The 23,027-nt window shown below is 34.0% G+C and overlaps 1 protein-coding gene, 1 long non-coding RNA gene and 1 pseudogene across 2 annotated transcripts; all 3 read left to right on the plus strand.

The window, feature by feature from the left end:
- The first annotated feature begins 366 nt into the window (after nt 1-366).
- LOC106408293 lies at nt 367-2,929 on the plus strand (annotated as a pseudogene).
- A 5,076-nt stretch (nt 2,930-8,005) lies between these two features.
- Nucleotides 8,006-9,435, plus strand: LOC111198485 (LOB domain-containing protein 5-like). Its single transcript, XM_022709263.2, has 2 exons — nt 8,006-8,115; nt 8,223-9,435. The coding sequence occupies exons 1-2, from the start codon at nt 8,006-8,008 to the stop codon at nt 8,494-8,496; spliced, it is 384 nt and encodes a 127-aa protein (XP_022564984.2). The 3' UTR covers nt 8,497-9,435.
- Nucleotides 9,436-18,398: 8,963 nt separating this feature from the next.
- LOC106372884 lies at nt 18,399-22,628 on the plus strand. The gene is made up of 5 exons (XR_002661047.2): nt 18,399-19,449; nt 19,572-19,641; nt 19,951-20,018; nt 20,142-20,738; nt 20,843-22,628. It is a non-coding gene; the product is annotated as an uncharacterized LOC106372884 (long non-coding RNA).
- The last annotated feature ends 399 nt before the right edge of the window (nt 22,629-23,027 follow it).

Consider the following 23,027-nt stretch of genomic DNA (forward strand, 5'->3'; position numbering starts at 1 on the left):
CTACCTCTCTAAGATAAAGAAGAAGATTTCAGAAGAAAAGAAACAAATAGTTCTACTTTTGAATCAGTATATATAATGAAATTTATCTATCTTCATTTATCCAATAATAATTACGCAATGGTTAATCATATAAAATGTTGAAATTTAAAACACACCATAAGCAAAATTTAATTGTTGCGAGTTAATCAATTAATTGTGCATGCGTTATAATCTATTATATATAATATAATAGGAGAGTTTCTCTTTCCCCTGAGGGGACAGCAGCGTGGGTCCCATTTTTTGTTTTTGTTTTTGTTTTTTTGGGCTGTTTGTTTTCGGATCTATTTTTAATTGTTTTTGGGCTTCTACAGATTGATCCCGTGAAGCATGAGGGTTTCCTCATCTCTTCCAGGTCTTCGTATACCCAAGAAGCTTCCACATTCGACTCAAGTGTCGTTAACTGCTGACGATTCGAGTCCTCCCGTAACGCCTATATAGGAGGGGGTCACGCCTCCTCTCTTCACCCTTACTTTTAAACCTTTTCGTCTCCAAATCCTCAGAAAATGAGTAACACCTCGCCGATCTTAGTGCTGGTAAAACCTCCTCTCCGATTACACACTCTTTCTGAGCAGTATACGTTTCTTCTTAACTGATTCTTAAACCCTATTTTGGCATGGTTGCTCCTGACTGTTGTACTATCGTTGCGCGTCCTGATAGTGTAGACACTTTCTTGGTTGTTTCGTTTTTAGTAGAATTATGGTGTTTATATGTTTTTTTTTGTTATGTGTAATCCACAGAACAACCTGCAGAATCTGGCTGGGCAGCTTTCTGATGTGCTTGAGAATCTGTCCCCTATAGTGAGAGCTCGTGTTTGATGCCTTGAAGAATATACTGGTCAATCTGATCTTGGTTATGTATGTGCAACCACCTTTTTTTTCTTCTATATGAGTGTATTCGAATGTCAAGTTTCATATTAAGGTTGATTAACCAGTGACTTCTTTCAACGCAGAGCCAACACGATGAACTTGAGGCTAAGTTCCGTGAGGAGAGAGCTGTTCTTGAAGCCAAGTATGAGAAGTCGTATCAGCCTATTTATGCAAAGGTAATTGTTACCTGAGAAAATGTCAGCCTTATCTCTTCTTTTCTGCAGTAGTGTAAGTCATATATATCTAAAAAGTTTCTCATGAATTCTACTTGGTATCTTGTAATGTACAGCGTTATAATATTGTGAATGAACTACTGAAATCGAGCTGACTCAAGAGGATACGAAGATGGACGAAGGGGAGGACAAAACTTCTCAAGGTTACTTCAGAAACACAGTGCCTTCCTCTTTTTGTCTTGGGAAGATAAACAAAATACAACATTGTTTTATGTGTTCCATCTCAGAGAGAGGAGTTCTAAGTTTCTGGCTGACTGCTTTGCAAAATAATGATGTTACTTCCCACGAGGTGATATCGCACATATAGTTTTTGTATTTAATTATGTATATGTACAATTCAATCATAGCAATCTCTTTCCTGTTAGGTCACAATGCATGATGAAGAGGCTCTCAGGTATCTTAAAGATATTAAGTGGTGCAAGACTGAAGAGCCTAAAGGATGCAAACTTGAGTTTCTCTTTGACCCAAATCCCTTTTTAAAAAACAGTCTTGACAAAGTCTTATCATGTGATTGATGAGGACGAGCCACTACTTGAGAAGGCTATTGGGTAATTGCTTATGCTCTCCAATGATTGCACTGATGAGCTGTAGATATATTGCTTATATTATTTCCTTTACTTCAGGACTGAAATTGATTGGTATCCTGCAAAGTGCCTAACTCAGAAGATTCTTAAGAAGAAGCCTAAGAAAGGTTCAACGAACCCTGCACCATTCACTAAAGTGGAAGACTGTGAAAGCTTCTTCAGCTTCTTTAATTAATCCTCCAGAATTCCCAGATGAAGATGAAGATATCGACGAGGACAGAGTAAGATAGTGATTGTTGTAAAAGCTTGTCAAACTTTTTAGTTAACGTATTTAGTAATGCCTCATGTTCTTTGATGCATGCTGAGGAACTTCAGAATCTGATGGAGCAAGATTATGAGATTGGGTACGTCCTCTTCTGAAAATACTTGGTTTCTGTTGTGTTATGAATTTACTTTTGAACCTACTTTATGAGGTTCTAACTTTTGATTATCCTTATTTCTTCCTGCAGATTTACTATTCGAGACAAGATTATCCCGCATGCCGTTCATGATTTACTGGTGAGGCTGTGGAAGGACATGAGTTTAACATGGTCTTCAGTTGTATGGCTTAAGAAGCGAATACCAAATGCACGCTTTCATTGTATGGCTGGTAATGAAAGATCGAATGCTGACTCGAGATGGAATGATATGGTGGGGTTTTGATATTTCACCGATGTTCTTACTTTGTGGAATTGAAATTGATCCAGCAAGCCATATATTCTTTGATTGTCAGTTTCTTATGCAGTATGAGTAGATTATTAGAAAGAAGTAGACTTAACTTTCTTACACCTCTAGCAGAGATCACTGCTTGGATCACACATCATCTCAGGTGGAAGGGAAAACAAAAACAATTTTAACACTCATGTTTCAGGCTGCCGTTTATTCTGTATGGAAGGAGCGTAACTCCAGGTTACTCAATTGGATTATAAGAGCATTGGATTCCACTGTCAAGGAGGTACAGCTCCAACTCAGATCAAAGCTGTTTGCTTTTGATAGAGAGGACGATCACACATTCCCACATTCTTCACATCATCATACAACACCAACTTCTTCTCAGTCCAGGACCTACGTTTCACACCTTCTGATAAAACAATGTATTTTTAATTGCATTAGTCAGAAATAGTATCCAGATTTTTTTTTAAAAAGAAAAGAAAAAAACAGACAAAAAAGCTATGTCAGCGACTGCCATGAAAAGGTTTGGACACAATGCATAGGTAACTTTTTTTTTTTTTTTATAGCCAAATAGACACAGGTTCGTCCGCAGAGAAGTACAATTTCGTTTCATCACCCAGTATATTCATGAATTTCTTTAAAATGTTAGTCTTCATGGGTCTTAATTAGGCCTGGGACGGATCGGATATCCGGGCAATTTTAAGGTATCCGGATCTTTATCCGGCGGATCCATAATTTTATTATCCTTATCTGGATCCGGGGTTCTCGGATATCCGGGTGTCGGATATCCTCCTAAAAATTGTAATATCCGGCGGATATCCGGATCCGGATTTGGATCCTTAAAATAAATAAAAAATAATATTAATATATATATATATATAATATTAACAATAATTTAATATATATATATATAACATCTTTAATTATTTCTATGTACAATATTACAAAATTTACATAAAATTTATATATATTATTATAAAAATGAAAATATATTAAATAAAATTAATTTTTATATATAGATATTACTATTTTTGAAATATTTATTAATAAAACTTACGGATCCGGATATCCGGACTTAAAAATTAAGATATCCGGATCCGGCTTTGACGGATCCAACATTTTACTATCCGGATCCGGATTCGGCCCCTCCGGATATCCGGATTTTCGGATCGGATCCGGATCGAATCTCGAATCGAATCCGAATCTCGGATAAAAGTCCCAGGCCTAACTATAACATTGTCACAACGCATAAAATACAATAGAAAATAATTCCTAAAAAGTAACTGCCAGTTATAATATAAACTAATATTTTTTTCACTAATCATATGGTTTTGCTCAATTACACAAACAGAGATGTTACTATAAGAAAAATATACCATATATTTAACGAAACAGAGCCACAGGTTCGTCCTTACTTGCATTTTTATTAAGGAGCTGCGGGGTTTTAATATTTAAACAGCATAGTGACGAGATTCATATCTTTTTTTTTTTTTAATTATCTGTAAAACTTCCCGTCATACACTCAAAATGACAAATATTTATTTAAAATGCAGTCATGAACAAATATCTCCATGTTCTTATATAACAACTCATCATACTCATTGTGAGTATTGTATTTGCCATTTCTACTGATTGATAATTTTAGGTCTCAAATGTATTATATTTGAATCATATGCCTAAGTGAATATTAGTTAGCTTCCTCTTTTCTTTCAATTTGTGTACGTTTATCTCATAACTATCGTAGTGAACGGTGACGATGATGAAGAAGATAGTAAGACTAAAAAGAAGGTATGAAGTGCTCAAAATAAATCAAACCTAAAGAAAACTATCAAAAGTTTCAGGCTGGACATGGTCATGAGACCCTAGAATAGATCCGGCTCCGCGCTTGCGCGGAGACTACACCCTAGTGATTATAATAGATCAGTTTTTGCTCACTCCTCAGCGCGCCACGTCATCGTTTTGTGGGTCTCACTTTTAAAACATGTAAAAAAGTGTCAGCCCCATGGCTCGAACCCGGGTTATTGAGATATAAACACCAACATTTATACGACTAAGCTAACTGATACCTTTGTACATTGATGGCCGAACCTAATATATATTTATGAAGGTTGGAAGCCCTTGCTTCTTCAGCTTCCTCTGAGGGTCGGACCTACAAGTGTGTTATGGATTTCATTTTTAAATGGGATTCATCACGTTATATGAAAAAAGCTTAAGTTTGCAACAATTATGGTTTTCCTATATTGTAAACTGTTGTAGTTTAATATGGGTTCTTTTCATCATTGCCTCAAACAAGTCTGAGTTACAGAGTTGCGCCGTGTGTATGTTCGTAATCTATTTTTTCACCGGTGAACTCTTCATGTCCCCTTCTTAAATCGCTTGGTCATAAATGTTCCTGATTTGTAGCCCCTCTGTAAACCATATATATATAATTCTCATCTTTGATGAACCCAATCTGCATCTCCACAAAACTCATTGATTCCTCTTAGCTTTAACCATCTTCTAGAAAATGTTTCTCTCTGCCTCCCCAGTTCGTCAAACCGGCGTCCCGGCGTCCGTCACTCAACCTTCGAGTCTCTCCATCTTAGTCTTAGTAGTCAGAGCATAGCCTCTGGCTTCCTCCGCTTCTGAGATTCCCTGAACTTCAAGAAAGACAGGGAGTTTGTGGGAATCACGGTTCTTTTCCTCGATGAAAAGGTAAGTTAATCTTTGATCTTTCACACTTATTTAACATAATTGTTTTAATTTATTTCATGATTCTTTGTTGGATAATACTATTTGCAGATTCCGTGATTCATGGGTTTACTCCCGTCGGACGTGCTAATCATTACATGCCATCTTTGAAAGCAGATTCCATTGTGAAAGTCGATCGTTTTGAGGTTGCTAGGTGCTCCAAGTGATTGCGAACACAAACCTAGAAATTGGTAAACATAGCATATTTGGCAGCTCCAAGCAAGATTACAATCAGTCAAATTCAAGTGGAATGACATACCAACAATTGAAACTGGTAATTAGTCAACAACTTATCCCATATTTTCCTTATCTGAAAAAATCTACTGTGTTTCTGATCTATTTTTTCATCTACGCAACTTTAGCCTCTGTCATGGATAGCTATCTCCCAAGAATTGCATTGACTATGGTTTATGGGAAGAAAGATCTTGTTCCTGAAAAAAGACCGTGATAACCCTGTTGTAAGATTTTAGTTTGTGCAGAACAAAAAACCTTGATTTATTTTCTATTTAGTATAGTGATAGTTGTTGACAATCATTAGTTATTTGCCAATATGTTTTTTATGCGGCATTTCAGAACTCTCCATTCCAAGCGGAACAGCAGATGGAAGCTAATTTTTCTGGAACCTCCTCGACTCCAAGACAGAATCAGAAGATAGATGTTGGTGGGAGGTTAATCAAGGGAATACTTCAGAGAAGTGAGACGGCCTAGCCAGACTTCACCTTTTGTACAGTCTGAGCAAAAAGTGGAACCCACAAAACACGAGAGAAGAAAAAACAAAACACGAAATTAACATATTCAGATCTTCTCTCTTGCATGTCTAACATCTAGCGCCGACGAAACTCAACACCCACGGCAGACGAAGCTGATGCAAGTAAACCTCTCATCAATCATGCTTAAAAACAATCTACGCTTTTCAATCTCACAAACTAAGAAACAATTTTACCTACATGAATCGGGAAATTAGTGCCCACATTCCCGACATAGAGAAAAAAAGGAGTTGAAGTCCTAACAGTTTTTTCAGTATTAGACTAAACTACAGATTCAAAGCCCAATTATTTTGAAACCCTAACATTTTAAATCCAAATTTATTATCTTTTTTCATGCACTATTTGATTTATATACAAACAACTACCTAAGTAAACACTAACAAGTTCCATCACCCTCAACTTTGAACATATAAGATATAAAAATATCAACATATGACTTCGTCGTTCATTCTTATATCAAACTCATCAATCTATGTAATATCCAAAGTCCCATCAATCACATTATAGACAAAAAAATAATAAAATCCCGTAAACAAAACTATATAATACACCTAAAAATGTAGCCGACCCCAGCGCGGGGACTATGCACCTAGTGATCATAAAATAAGAGACACTTTGAAACCTAAAAATGATATCAAATGTCGTAAAGCAATTTATAATGGCACTTTCAAATTGTAATTATAGCAATTTTCTCAATTGTGTATTGAAAATTTTAAACTTTTTTTTCATTGAACTACCAATTCAGTAGATAATAATTTCTTCTATTATACATATTGTAATGATAATACAGTTATGTGAGTTGCAAATACATTTATGTATATAAGATTGACAAATAAAAATCTATACTAATAAAATGGACATTTTGGGGCTACATGTTATGTCCACATAAGCGAAAACATTTCTCCAGAAAAATGTCACATGGCATTATTACTAAAAATAAAATAAAAAATAATAAGTATACAATATAAGGAAAAATAATAAGTAAATATATATATAAAAATAAAAATAGATCATTAAACATCTATCATAATATTATTATTTGATATAAAAAATTAGAATAAGTAAAATATAACATAATAAAAAATAAATATAAAATTAAGAAATGAAAAAAATAAATTATACATCTATCTTAAAAACATATAGTAAAATAAAAAATAAGAAAATATACAATATACAAAGTAGAAATATTATATTAAACATTTATTGTAATATTAGAATAAGTAAATATAAAATATAAGAAAAAAATATACAATAAGTAAATATACATTCAAGAAAAAGTAAGTAAATATAAAATATAAAAAATAAAAAACTAAATTAAACATCTATCTGAAAAATATATGGTAAAATAAATAATAAGTAAATATACTATATAAAAAATAAAATTATTACATTAAACATCTGTTATAATATTAGAATAAGTAAATATAAAATATAAGAAAAATAGATAATAAGTAATATATAATATAAGAAATAGAAAACTACATTAAACATTTATCTGAAAAATGTATAATGAAATAAATAATAAGTAAATATATTGTCTAAGAAATAGAAATATTACATTAAACATCTATCCTAATATTAGAATTTGTTATAAAAGCAAACAAATTAGAATAAATAAATATACAATATATGAAAAAATAAATAATAAGTAAATATACAATATTAGAATATGTAAATATTCAGATACATAGTCTAAAAATAATTTATATTTAATTCTTTGAAAATTTTTGAAATTAAGAACACTTTAATTTGACTATAGTCATACTTTAGATGCAAAATATAGTAAAAAAAAAGTTCTGTGAATTTCAAAACTTGTCAATTACTTTGGCAAGAAAATCTTGTCAAATTATTTGATATATAAGGGATTTGATAATTTTATCAGACTATAATAATTTTTTTAAATTATATTATAAATTTAATCATCCATATAATTTTAAACTTGGATCTGATGAATTTTGAGTTTTTAATTACACAAAATCATGAAGTTTTTAAGCATATTCTCATATTTGGATATAATTAAATTTTTGTTGACTGTATTTCCACAATTTCACATACAAAAACCTCTTTGATAAAATTGTTTTGATGCATCTTACTTAATAATCTACATATTTCTTCCAAAGAAAAAAAATATTGTGATGGAAGCTCTAAGAACCGATTCTAAACGTGGTTGTTGTTGCGTTTGCATCGAGGAAAACAAAATATGTACCAGAAAATGTGAATTTGCTGCATATTTTCCAAATGAAGTGTATATATTTTCTTATACTTTATAATATGTCTTTTCTCTTATTGTGTTAGACATGATTTTTGAACTAGAATTTAATGTTGATGTATTGTTAAATCAATCTTTTATAGGCAAAGCGATTATGAAGCTGCTACTAAATTGTTTGGTACAACAAATATTATAAGCATGATGAAACTTGCTTCTCATGAACAAAACCATTTGTTAGCATCATCGATACTCAAAGAAGGTGCTGCATGGACCGATGATAATATCAGAGGTGGATATGGAGTTATCCAAAAGCTGATGTGGGAAATCAAATTACATGAAGCCTACCTCTCTGAGAGAAAGAAGAAGATTTCAGAAGAAAAGAAACAAATAGTTCTACTTTTGAATCAGTATATATAATGAAATTTATCTATCTTCATTTATCCAATAATAATTACTCAATGGTTGATCATATCAATTGTTGAAATTTAAAACATACCATGAGCACAGTGTAATTGTTGCAATCACTTAATTGTGCATGCGTTATAATGATCATAAAAGAAGAGAAACTTTGAAACCTAAAAATGATATCAAATGTCATAAAGCAATTTAAAATTGCACTTTCAAATTGTAATTAAAGCAATCTTCTCATTTGTGTATTGAAAATTTTAAACTTTTTTTCATTGAATTCAGTTGTTAATAATTTCTTCTATTATACATTTTGTAATGATAATACAGTTATGTGAGTTGCAAATACATTTATGTATACAAGATTGACAAATAAAAATCTATATTAATAAAAGAGACATTTTGAGGCTCCATGGATGTCCATGTAAGCGACAAAAATTTCTCCCAAAAAATGCCACATGGCAATATTACTAAATAAAAAATAATAAGTAAATATAAAATATAAAATATAAGAAAGAATAAATAATAAGAAAATATACATAAAAGAAAAATAAGTAAATCTACAATATAAGAAATAGAAAAACTAAATTAAACATCCACTACAAGAAAACATAAATTTTACGAGGGCGGTTTTCCTCGTGAGTTCGTCGTAAAAGAGGCTTTACGAGGACTTAGCGAGGAAACACGTTTTGTCGTTACTCATTCGTCATTACACATATTTCCTCGCAAATTCGTCGTAAATTAGCGAAAAAAATATTTCGTCGTAAAAACGAAGAAAACAAATCGTCGTAAAGACCACTTAGTCAGTCGACGTAAGAATGTCCCTACCGTTCCTCGTAAATACCACGAAAGCATTTCCTCGTAAACGACAAGTACATATTTCCTCGTAAAATTCACGTAATTACCTTGAAATGTTTTCCTCGTAATTTTCACGTAAATACCTTGAAAGTATTCCTCGTAAAATATTCGTTTAACATTTCTCGTGATTTCCTCGTAAAATGTTCAACGTAAATAAGTCGAAGATTAGCTACGAATTTACTTCATTTTATTATTTAACAAATTTAAAAATATAATTAAAAAATATTTAAAATTATTTAAATTATTACTAAAATTAAAATTTTAAAAATAAATAAATACGCAAATATTTTAAATATAAATAAGTTTTGAATTTATAATACAACCACGGAAAAAAAAGAACTAAGAGTCGTGCATCGCCCGGAGGAATTCATCACTCCTCCTGTCTACATCCTCCTCGGCATGTGTGTCGTCGGATGGTCCCTCGCCTGGAACGGGATTTTGTCGTCGCATGTTCCTCAACATGGTTTCCCATTCCGGATTTGTGGCCGCTATAAAGTCCAAGAAGCGATCGAGTCCACCCACACGAGCTGTGAACGCAGATTTTGTCGCGGTCAACTCGTTACGCAGCTCAGTGACTTAATCATCCCGTCGCTGACCATAAGACGATGTCGCTCTCGGAACATCGTTGACGGAACCAATCCCCAACGTCCGTCCCTTTTTTTTGGGACAACCTTAAAAACAAAAAATAAATATTGTTAGTAAAAATTTAAAGCTAAATTAAATGAATAATAAAGAATTAAAATTTTAGAAATTTTACCTCCTCGTAAATCTTATCTACTTCAAGTGTGGATAAGGTGACGGGTAATCCGTCGGTAGACTGCTGGGTCAGCTGGGTCTGGCGGTCTTCAACCCGAGCAACCACGTCGTTGTAGATTTGCTCGGACTTGCCATCTACAAATACGCCCGGCCTTGTTCTTGTGGGTCCTCTCGTAAAGTTCCATAAGAGACGGGAGATGTCCCGTCTCTTTGGCCTGAAAAATATATATATTAAAAAAAATATTTAATAAAATATTTAATTACCATTTCCAAACGGACACCAGCGTGGGGTTTTTGGTCCGCAGTGTGAAGCATCGGCCCGTTTCCGTGCTCATCGACCATGTTACGGGAGTTAGAGCAAGACTGGGGGATTCTAATGGAATCAGGAAGACGCCAATAACGGATGAGGCCATCCCACACATCCGTGGTGAGCTCAGCGGGTTTGCCACGCTTATATCCCTTCACGATCCAGTCACCCTTCCAGTTGGAGACCGTGTCCAACAAGCGAACTTTCGCCTTCGCGTTAAACTTCTTCCTAACCCTCTCAGTGATCCCTAAGGCCCAATTATATTTTTGCTGTTGGAAAAAATAAATTAACAATTAGTTTTTTAGAAAGTATATATATAAATCATGAAAAAATTAAAGTATATATAATTAATTAATAGAAACTTACAGCGTAAATTTTGAAGCACGTCTTTCTGACGTAGTGAGGCGTCTTACTCCAGTTCGGATGTGCCATGGAGAAGTAACCTTTGATCGTGTCGGTTATGTCCGATGCAAGACATCTGTCAACCCCCCACCTGAAAAATACAAATTTAAAATATAAATTATTTTTTAATGTTATAAAAAAATTTTAAACGAATTAAAAAAAAAATTAATGCAACATACCACAAAGATCCGTCCGGTCGGTCGGGGTCGATGAATGATAAACCTTCTCTGCCTGGCAGACGGAGAATGTCCTCTACAGTGTACTGCGAGTAAGGAGCACTCAGAGGCACCATCAAATCGGGATGACTATCGGCGGCCATCGGAGGTGCCATCGGAGGAGGCATCGTCGGATGAGCCATCGGGGAAGGCACATGAGGAGCCGATGGTGCACTAGAAGAAGTAGACCCAGAGACTCTCTGAGTGTACTGAGTCTCGGGGACAGTCTCCTGACCCGAAGAACCGGGAGCTGAAGAAGAGGGGTCTAAACGACTACCCGGGTCACCGAACATCTCTCTGTAATGGGCAGTAAGTCTTCCTTTTCGAACCTGGGAAAAAAATTTAATTTTTAAAATTAACATCAACAGTACATTTCCCAACGTTATCCACATAATCAACACTAAATAACATAAAATCCGTAAACCTATCTAAATTTCATATACTAACCACCTAATCTATCATAAACTAACCAAATTAGAGAGGAATTAGAGAGGCTTACCATTGCTACGAAATGGAGAGGAAGTGGAGAGGAAGTAGAGAGGAAAGAAAGAGTGAGCCCTCGGGGGTATATATAAGATTACATATCGTCGCAAATTCCTCGTAAGGTTACGACGAAATAGCGAGCAGTTACAAAGGCTCGTGTTTTATTGTACGAGGAAATAGCAAGGAATTACAAAGACCCGTGTTTTTATATACGGGGTATTAACGACGATTTTGTTTACGTGGAATTGACGAGCCGCGCTTTCCTATAAATATACCCACAACTCTCATTCTCAAACCACACACAAACTCTCAAATCACACCCTATCTCAAATCACACTCCTCAGCAAAATCCTGTTCAAATTATAAATATTTAAAAAAAGGAAAAGAAGAAGATATTAGAATTCATGTGGGCGAGACTTACTTATTATAATTGCTGGAAGTCTTGCCACATGTGAATCTGATATCTTTCTCCTTTTTCTTTTTTTTTCTAGTTTTTACACAACGGGGTATTTACGACGATTTGCGCTTACATGGAATTAACGAGCCCCGCGTTCTTTATTTTTATATTTCGTCGTTATTTTCTCGTTGACTTACGAGTCCTTTACGACGATTTTTACTTACGTGGAATTAACGAGTGTTATGTTTAAATTCCTAAAATCCGAAACCCCAAACCCCATATTCCTTATTTTCTACTTCATATATTACAAACCCCATCTTTATTTCCACTCCAAACCACAATTACCACATTTGCTTATTCATAAAACAAACTCCCACATTACCTTATTCATAAAACAAACCCCACATTACCTTATTCATAAAACAAACTCCCACATCTTATTCATAAAACACACTACACAAAATCAAATACATCAATCGGATACATCGACATTCTCGTCATCACTAGAAACATCATCATTTTCATTAAACTCATCTTCAACAGCTTCGTCTGTGGCTTCATCGGTAAAATCTTCGTACTCGTGATTATGCGGATCAATGAGAAGGATGTCATCAATTTCTTGTTCAGGTTCCTCGACTTCATTTATCTGTTCTTCTTGCAATGGTGGTTCTTCTCCACTGATGATTCGTCCTCGAGGTGTAACTTTGATCACTACTAACCAATTTATACCTGAATCTCTCATCCGAGGGTATGGAAGGAAGCTAACTTGGTCTGCTTGTGAAGCTAAGATGAAAGGCTCGAATTTGTTGTACCTTCGTCCACCGTTGACATCAACTACACCAAATTTGTTAGACCGAACACCTCTGTTGATGACGGGGTCGAGCCATTCACATTTGAAGAGGACGCATTTCAGCTTCAGTATCCCTGGAAATTCGACTTCAATAATCTCCGTCAAGATCCCGTAGAAATCTGTTTCCCCTTTCACACATATTCCATAGTTACTGGTCGCCCGCTTTCTACCATACTCATATGTGTGAAAAGTATAGCCTCGTGTGAAATACATCTGTGATGTGGTGACCTTTACAAGTGGAGGTTGAATTACTTCGTGTAACCACTTAGGATAATCTGCATCGTCGTCATAATCAACCTGCAAAAATAAAGAGAATGTTAATGAAATACAAATCATGTATGAAAAAAGAGTTTGAGTTAATACCTGATTCCGCAACCACTTAATGAAGTGTTGATCTTTCCTTTTGTCTACGTCACTTGTGGATATACCAGAAAATGTTTCTTCGACTTGAGAAACAAATAGGCTGTAAAAGCACATTTTATAGGAATGAATCTCTCGCAATTATATAATTAATTATACTTATATCTGTTTCGAAGTGTCCATATATGTTACCTTTCAAAATAACGCATCACTGGATCCTCGCAATTGAGTAGAATATAGGTGTGTGCACTATGAGCGTCTTGTTCACTCGACCACCAAACCTCTTTAGACTTCCCACCGAGTCGCCCAATCTGGCTAAAGATGTCTGGAGCACCAGCAACTGCATATGTTGGCGCAACACCACCATCATCATATCTTCTTGGAGCTCTTCTCCGGGTACGTACTTTTGACGCAAAGTAGTACGATGTGAAGTGAGAAACTTCTTCCGTCAAACTTCCAGCAATTATAGAACCTTCAACTATGGCGAGGTTCTTTGCTTTTCCCTTCAAATATTTCATGGCTCGCTCATACTGATACATCCATCCGTAATGTACAGGTCCACGAAGCAATGCCTCATATGGGAGGTGGACAGCTAGATGCTCCATGCCGTCAAAAAATCCGGGAGGAAATATCTTCTCCAAGTTGCACAATAAGATGAGAATGTTCTCCTAAAGCTGTTTCACAACTTCTTCTTTAAGAATGTGTGTGCTCAGATCCCTGAAAAATGTTCCAAAGCCTTTTATATTCCAAAAAAAATTAAACACATTGTTAGTCATATATTATTTTACAAATTAGACCGTTATAAAATTATTGTGATATAATACACTACGTACCTGCAAGTGCTTCATGTACGTTTGTTGGAAGTAGCTCCGCAAATGCAAAGGGCAGTATTCGTTGCATAAAGACATGACAATCATGACTCTTTATCCCGGAGAACTTTTGACCATTTTCAACACATCTAGAGAGATTCGAAACATACCCATCGGGGAACTTCACTTCTGATGCCACCCAGTTGAACAACACAGACTTTTTTCTGAAGATAATCTGAATATCGGAACGGGAACTTGTCCATTGCTTTTAATATGTAACTCGCTTTTTGAGAAAATATCCGGCAAGTCCAACCTCGATTTTATGTTGTCTTTTGTCTTCCATGGGACATTCAATATTGTATTCATGATGTTCTCAAAGAAATTCTTCTCTATATGCATTACATCGAGGTTGTGGCGCAGAAGAAGTTTCTTCCAATATGGCAACTCCCAAAATATACTCTTCTTGTGTCAGTTGTGATGAACACCGTAAGAATCATGCATATTACGAGGGACATGCCAATTACCACCCCAACGAACTGTTTCGTTAGCTCCGTAGTAGTCGATTTGCGCTTCAATTTGTTCTCCAGTTAGATATGGAGGAGGAGTGTCTCTCACAACCCTTTTGTGCCTAAACAAATTCTTGTTTCTTCGGTAAGGATGGCCAATGGGAAAAAATCAACGGTGACAATCAAACCAACTTGTCTTCCTACCATTCTTCAGTTGAAACGCATCTGTCGTTCCATTACAATATGGACAAGCTAATCTCCCATGTGTAGTCAATCCAGACAACATCCCATAGGCAGAAAAATCATTTATGGTCCACAAAAGCATCGCTCGCATCGTAAAATTCGTCTTCGTTGAACAGTCATACGTCTTTACCCCTGTTGACCACAAATCCTTCAACTCTTTTATCAGTGGTCGTAGGAAAACATCCAGGGACCTTTTTGGATGGTTCGGACCAGGTATTAATATGGTCAAGAATAGCAACTCCTGTTGCATGCATATCTCCAGTGGCAGGTTGTATGGTGTAAGAAAGACTGGCCACAATGAATATTGTCTCCCTGACATTCCGAACGGACTAAATCCATCTGTGCATAGTCCGAGATACACATTCCGGCTATTGCTAGTGAAATCCGGATGTACTTTGTTGAAATGTTTCCAGGCTCTTGCATCAGATGGATGAGTCATCTCACTATCCGTCTGAGTATGCTCGGCATGCCATCTCATCTTTCCAGCAGTCTACTTTGATTGATACAATCTTTTCAATCTGTCTGTAATTGGTAGGTACCACATCCTTTGGTACGGTACCCTATTACGTCCCAGTCCTTGCTGCTTGAATCGTGGCTTCTTGCAGAATCGACATTCTTCTAGCTTCTCATCATCTCCCCAATAGATCATGCAGTTGCCGATGCAAACATCTATCATCTCCGAAGGCAACCCAAGACTTTAAACCAGTTTCTGAATCTCATAATAAGAATCAGCAGACACATTGTCTTCCGGCAAATACTCTTTAAACAAGTCCGCCCATTCGTTCATGCAACTTTCAGGTAGATTGTGATCAGTTTTAATATTCATCATTCTAGCAGCTAACGAAAATTTAGAGAGACCTTCTCTACAACCACTGTAAAGTGGTTGATTCGCCGCGTTTAACATTTCGTAAAACTTTTTTGCATCTATATTAGGTTATTCATCTTCATCATGAGCTACGAATGCATCAGCTACCATATCATCAACAACCAATTTAGTTGTTAATAATTTCTTCTATTATACATTTTGTCATGATAATACAGTAATGTGAGTTGCAAATACACTTATGTATACAAAATTGACAAATAAAAATCTATACTAATAAAATAGACCTTTTGAAGCTCTACAGGATGTCTACATAAGCAAAAAAATTCTCCCGAAAAATGCCACGTGGTAGGCCTGGGCATCCGGCTCTTCGGGTCGGGTATTGTCGGATCCGGGTCCTTCGGGCCGGTTCCGGGTCGGGTCTTGTCGGGTCCGGGTCGGTTCGGGTCTATAATTTCAATACCTGTAAAATACCCAAAATTTTCGGGTATATTTCGGATCCGGGTCGGTTCGGGTATTTAGAACCCGGAATAGATCCGAAATACTCGAACTGGACCCGAAAACTCTAAAAATACCCGAAGAACCGCAAAAATACCCAAAATTTTTTTCAAAATCAGACCCGAAAACCCAAAACATACCCAAATTTTATCCGAATACCCAAATTATATTTTCTAAAAATCTAAAATTTCACCAAAAACCTACAATTATATCCGAAAATTCAAATCCAAAACTTTAAAAAAAATCTGAAATACCAAAAATATACCCAATCACCCAAATATACCTAGTATATACAATTATGTTCGGGTACTTCGGGTACCCGAACGGGTCTCGGGTAGGACCCGGACCCGAACCGAGACCCGCGGGTCCAAAAAAAAAAGACCCAATAGGTACTTAGCATGGACCCGGATCCGGACCCGAACCTGTATTTTCGGGTCGGTTCCGGTCCGGGTCTTCGGGTCCGGGTAAAATGCCCAGGCCTACCACGTGGCATTATTACTAAAAAAATAAATAATAAATAATAAGTAAATCTAAAATATTAGGGAAAAAATAATAAGTAATATATATAATATAAAAATAAAAATATTATATGAAACATCTATCATAATATTATCATTTGATATATAAAAATAAAACTAGAATAAGTAAACATATAATATAAGAAAAAATAAACAAATAATAAATATAAAATTAAGAAATGAAAAATCTAAATTATACATCTATCTTAAAATGTATATTAAAATAAAAAATAAGAATATATACAATATACAAAGTAGAAATATTATATTAAACATTTATTGTAATATTAGAATAAGTAAATATAAAATATAAGAAAAAATAAGTAATAAGTAAATATACATACAAGACAAAATAAGTAAGTATACAATATAAGAAATAGAAAAACTAAATTAAACATCTATTTGAAAATTTATAGTAAAATAAATAATATGTAAATATACAACATGAAAGATAAAAGCAAAACAATTAGAATAAGTAAATATATTGAATAAAAAAGAGAAATATTACATTAAACATCTATCGTAATATTATAATTTGATATAAAGGAAGAACAATTAGAATAAGTAAATATACAATATAATAAAAATAAATAATAAGTAAATATACAATATTAGAATAAGTAAATATTCAATATAAAAAAATAAACAATAAGTAAATGTACCATTAAGAAATGAAAGTAGATAAATTAACCATCTCTCTGAAAAATCTATAGTAGAATAAATAATAAGTAAATATATAATATAATAAATAAAAATATTATATTAAACATGTATTGTAATACTAGAATAAATAAATATATTATACAAGAAAAAACTAAACAATAAGTAAATATATAATATAAGAAATATAAATATTACATTAAACATCTAACATAATGTAATCATTTTATATTAAATCAAAAAAATTGGAATAATTAAATATACAATATTAAAATAAACAATAAGTAAATATACAATATAAAAAATGGAAAAACTAAATTAAACATCTATCTGAAAAATGTATAATAAAATAAATAATAAGTAAATATAGAATATTGGAAATTAAAATATTACATTAAACATCTATCATAATATTAATGAATAAATAATAATAATAAGTAAATATACAATATTAGAAATAGAAAAACCACATTAAACATCTATTTGAAAAATGTGTAGTAAAATAAATAATAAGTAAACATAAAATATAAGAAATGGAAAAAAACATTAAACATCTATCTGAAAAATGTATAGTTTTACATTTTTACTATTTCCAAATATTTTTATAAGTAAATATAAAATATAGGAATAACTAAATAATAAGTAAATATACAATATAAGAAATAGAAATAGAAATATTAAATTAAACATCTATCGTAATATTAGAATAAGTATATATACAATATAAGAACAAATAAATAATAAGTAAATATACTATATAAGAAATATAAAATATTACAGTAAACATATATCGTAATATTATCATTTGATTTAAAAGAAAAAAATTAGAATAAGAAAAAATAAAAATAAGTAAATATAAAGTGTAAAAATGGAAAAACTAAACTAAACATCTATCTGAAAAATGTATAATAAAATAAATAACAAGTAAATATACAATATAAGAAATATAAATATTATATTAAACATTTATCGTAATATTAGATAAGTAAATATATAATATAAGAAAAATAAATTATAAGTATATATATAATATAAAAATAGAAAAGCAACAATACAATAAATGGTTAAGCACCGATACCCCTTAGAAAAGTAAATTAGATACGTTTTGATATATGTTATTCCTTGTGTCATTATTTCTATTTCCAGAAAAAATAATTGGTTAAGCACCAATACCACTTAGGTTAAACACACAAACATCGCAATAAAATTCAAACATAGCAGAAAATGATCACATCAAAATTACAATACAATAATTTTGACCTACAAATATGAAAAAATCTATTACGCAAACTATAAATACAAAGCACTCATGTATTCATACAAACATATAATTCAGGATACAACGTCCAATAGAATAGTTACATAGTTAACATTTGAGAATCAAAATAGCCCGCACGTAACGCGTATTAACCCCTAGTTTATTTATAATAGTTTGGTCTCTTCTCAAAGACTCAACTCAGCATTGCCTGTCTCTTATAATGACGCGTATCTTATTCAAAATAAGTCATCCCAACGTTGATTTACTCATTGTGTTGTATTTATCAGACCAATTTTGGAGTACTGATTAATTCACAAGGCCTTACCAATTATGTAGACAAACCCATTAGTCTTTAGGATTTTTTTTTTTTTTAAACTCCAGTCTTGAGGATTTCTACCGTTCATGTTGATGTAGTTTCGTTGCAGAACCGTCGTTCCTTTTGGGATCACATCGCTTCCGGCCACGCTTGTGTAACTGCTACAATCATCATTGTTACGTCGTATTAAGTCGGACTTCTTCCTTCTCTCCTATTATCTACATAATTTTCTTCATATCTTTTCTTTATTATTTTGTTTTCTCTTATTATTCAAGATTTGTTATTTCCTTTCTTTGTTTAGCAAGAAATCTCTTCTTCTTCGTCATCCCAAGCAGTCTGTGACATAGCTCCGCCGTCAAGAAGAGAAAGAAGAATTCGGACTCTGCCGCCGCATTAACTACATTAAGCGTCTGGATCAGCTCTTACCCTCTTGACCGTTACTCTGTTTGTTTCTTGGATAGTGTTGGAAGATCAAAGGATTGATCTTTGCTTTTAACACATTTGATTATAATTTTCTGTACAGGAAGATGACAGGCTTAGAGTATGTGATCAGTGATGCTACTGAGCCAAACCTGTTTGTCTTTCCCAAGCAAAAGAAAGATTGTCCTGAGAAGGTTACACCGAAGCTAGAGTATTATATCTTGGACAGTACTATATTCCAAGCTCCATATCGTTGCAGTGTCTTAATTTGCTGCTCGAGTTGTTTGTATGTTTCTTCACCCTTTCTATTTAGGTTCTTGTGTTTCTTAGAGGGCAAAGACTAAGTGAAAGTTGACTGCTTTTTAGTTGTTGCTAAAGTGCTTTTGTATTCTGCTCTTTCTCCTTTAGGGTCGTGATATTCATAATATTTTGATGGCTTTCTCTGCTGATGCATCAAAGTTGGAGACCATTAGGCAGGGTAAGGTTTTGTTTTCTTCAGTTAGTTGGTTCTTGTCTCAATTCCATGTGTTGTAAATCTTTTCTGCTTCTAGGAGTTAGTTTCAAAGTTTGCTGCGAGCTCGACTAGCTGTGTCCATTAGACATGGCTGAGAAGTATACGTTCTCTTGTATGAACTGCTTGTAGATGCAAATGTAATAATACTTTTCAGTTAACTTAGGAATCTCATAGTCAATGCTGAACAGATTTATGAATTATAGTACTTTTGTACATGTTGGTCTTTGTTGTGCTTAACTTCATCGATCTTATGATATGATCTACGGTTTTCAGTTGATGCTAAAAACGAGAACGAGCCCTCCAAGACAAAAGCCCCCAATGCTAACACCACTTCTCCTTCGGTAAGTATCTCCAATAAAAGTTAATGTTTTTCCTTAGTTGGGTTTTATGGGTTTGCTCTGTGACGAGGAATGGAATTTGAAGTTCTTAGATTCATTCAAAGAGGATATCGTTGTAAAAAACAGGAAGCAACACCTTGTGTAAGAAAAAAAACGCCATAAGGATATTCTTCTAAGACGATAAGTTTCCACAAACATCGGAAGTGAACAATATATATGTCGAATAAGTCAAGAGTTCTAAGAGCAATGCATTTCTTCAGGCTGATCTTGCTATAGTAGAGGACGGTAGTGATAAGATAGTAATCAGGTTAGCGTTAGGCCAACGAACCGGACCTGGTTTGCAGCATCTCATTATTCTTTTAATTATTGTTTTGATTGAGTTAGTTGTTAATAACGGAGACTGATTCTTCCTAATGTATTGGGACTTAATCGTCCCACTTTTTTCCATTTCCTCTTTGTAAGGGATCATGATCCCACAATTGTTCCATGTAACTTTTATCTATTTAAATCAATGAAAACAATAAAAAGAGGTCGCCTTAACTACCTAAAAAAATAGTGTGTTCTTAGTTTGTTCTTGAGAAAATTCTCTTAGCTTTGAAGAGGGACCTTAATTGGTATTAAAACACATGTTTCTGGATCAACATTTAGTGATCCTGTTACCGGGACCTATCAGGTAGCATCGGCTCTTCTTCCGGTAACACGGCTCTTTCTACCCTTATTTTTGTAAGTTATGTCTACTCGCTTTGACCAAACCCATCTTCAGAATCACTAAGATTCTATTTTAAGTTTAGGTTTGTTTTTTCATGATTGTTGTTCTGTTTCTGCAGACACTTAATGGTAGCAAAATGCAGGGGATGGCAGAGCCGTTATATTTAGGAATGGTGAAGCACTACAAGAAAAGTGTATTAACAGCGACAAAACTTTCCGACAATTTATGTCATCAGAAAAATAGCTAGGATTTTCTAAGAATTTACTGAGAACATATTTATTTTGCCGGAATCTGATCGGAAAATTCCGATGTAAAGAATTTGTTGGAAGTATCTCATAAACGTTTTCTGGTAATTTTGTCAGAAAATTATATATTACCCATAACGTATCTTGTTCTCGGTAAATGATTAATAAATAGACGCAAATTCGTCGGAGATGGTTATTAATTAAATTTTATTAACTTTGTCAATTGTTTATTAATTTTAATAAGTAATTTAAAAAATTTACAGCCACTTCTTTCATCGATCTTTTTTAATTTCAATTGTTTATCTTTATCTTCATCTCTATTTCCTATCCTTCTTCTACTCTTCCTCTGCAATCTACTTCAACTTGTTCGAATCAATCATAATTTTAAATCCATCTATTCCTTAACTTCTCTACTCTTCTCTCGGTCTTTTTCCCAATCTTCTCCTTCGTTTCGTCTCTGGTTTATCTTTATCATTATTTAGAATCTTTTACTTTTTCAGATCTATTTTTGACAAACACCGCACATCATAATCTCAAACTTCACAACTGTTGTCGTTTTTTCGACAGTCACCACCGTCGCCGTTTCTTCTACTACTGCTACCGTCACCGTTTCTTCCACCAACTCCCAACATCCGCGTTTCTTCTATGGTCACCACCGTCGCAGTTTCAGCCACGACCACCACCATCGCCCCCGTCGCCGTTTCATCCGCGTCCACCACCAACGCCGTTTCAACTGCGACCACCATCGATGTTGTTTCTTCCGCGACTACCACCAACATTGTAGATCCTTGCACCGGACCACCGCCGTAGTAGATTTAGTTTTATTATAGTTTATGTATTTTACATTTTTATATATTGAATATTTGGTGATATTTATATATATATATATATATATATATATATATATATATATATATATTTCATTTTTTGTTATTTTTTTTAATTTATTTTTTTTAAATCGTCGGAACGCTCTCGGTATTTTCCGATAACCCTTAGCGACAAATTTACCGAGAACGTCTTTTTGTCGGTAACTTCCGAGAACATGCCGACTTCGTACCATTTCCGACCGTCAAACTCCGAGGTATTACATTTCTCGGAAGATCCTCGAAGATGAGGTCTTCTGATGATGCTCCGACAAAACCGAGCGTCGCTATGCGTGCCTTTTTCTTGTAGTGAAGACATGTCTCAAGACCACAAACCAATCTACTTACCGGAAAGAAGAAAGTGGAAGAAGGTGGCGGCTTCGTCGATGACAGTTACTTAAGTGACTTTGCGATTGGGACATGAAACTACCACAAGGGTCACGATCTCCACTCATAGCAGAGCTAGTAGATCAAAGAGATACGTTTAACGGAGGAAGAAAAGTTTCTGATGATGGGATCCGACGAGATTTGGGACGTTTTGACAATTTAAGAAGTTGTCAGTAATTCAGTATCGTTAGGCATGGATTAAGCCACTTAATTCAGTAATCCAATGGAGAAGCAACGGTGTTGAAAAGATAATGACGTTCCATTTTGTTCTGTTAGCTGAGTTTTTTCTTGCTTTTGTATATTTGGTGTATGCATGTGAGCTATTATTTGTTTCGTGCATGGATTTAAAGTTTATATATCCATTTGGCTTATATATCTACATGGATTATATTTTAGGAAGACAATTTAATTTGTATGCTTGGTGGCCAATTACATACAAATTCAGTTAGTATGCTTGGTCGATATTTGTCCATTTTATCAAGCAAATAATTCGTAATAATCACGTCACACCAATTATCTGGTACAGAAATTTGCACAAAGATAATGATTCATTTGTAACATTTAAATAAATATACTTTTTTGCAGAAAAAAAAGTTTAATCCGGGTTTATTAAAGACACATACCTAACCCTTGGGTTAGAGGTGCAGTCCACAACAGGTCATCTCCCGGATATTCATACGGACGTATCCGCAGCCGCAGCCGTGGTAAGTAGAACAATACGACTTAGTTTCCGCAGTAGAAAGATCGAACCCAAAATGTGTTTGCATACAAAATCCGTCCACTACCACTGGACCACGAAGCCTGCTCA

Source organism: Brassica napus, chromosome C9, assembly GCF_020379485.1.
Source record: "Brassica napus cultivar Da-Ae chromosome C9, Da-Ae, whole genome shotgun sequence".
NCBI lineage: Eukaryota > Viridiplantae > Streptophyta > Magnoliopsida > Brassicales > Brassicaceae > Brassica > Brassica napus.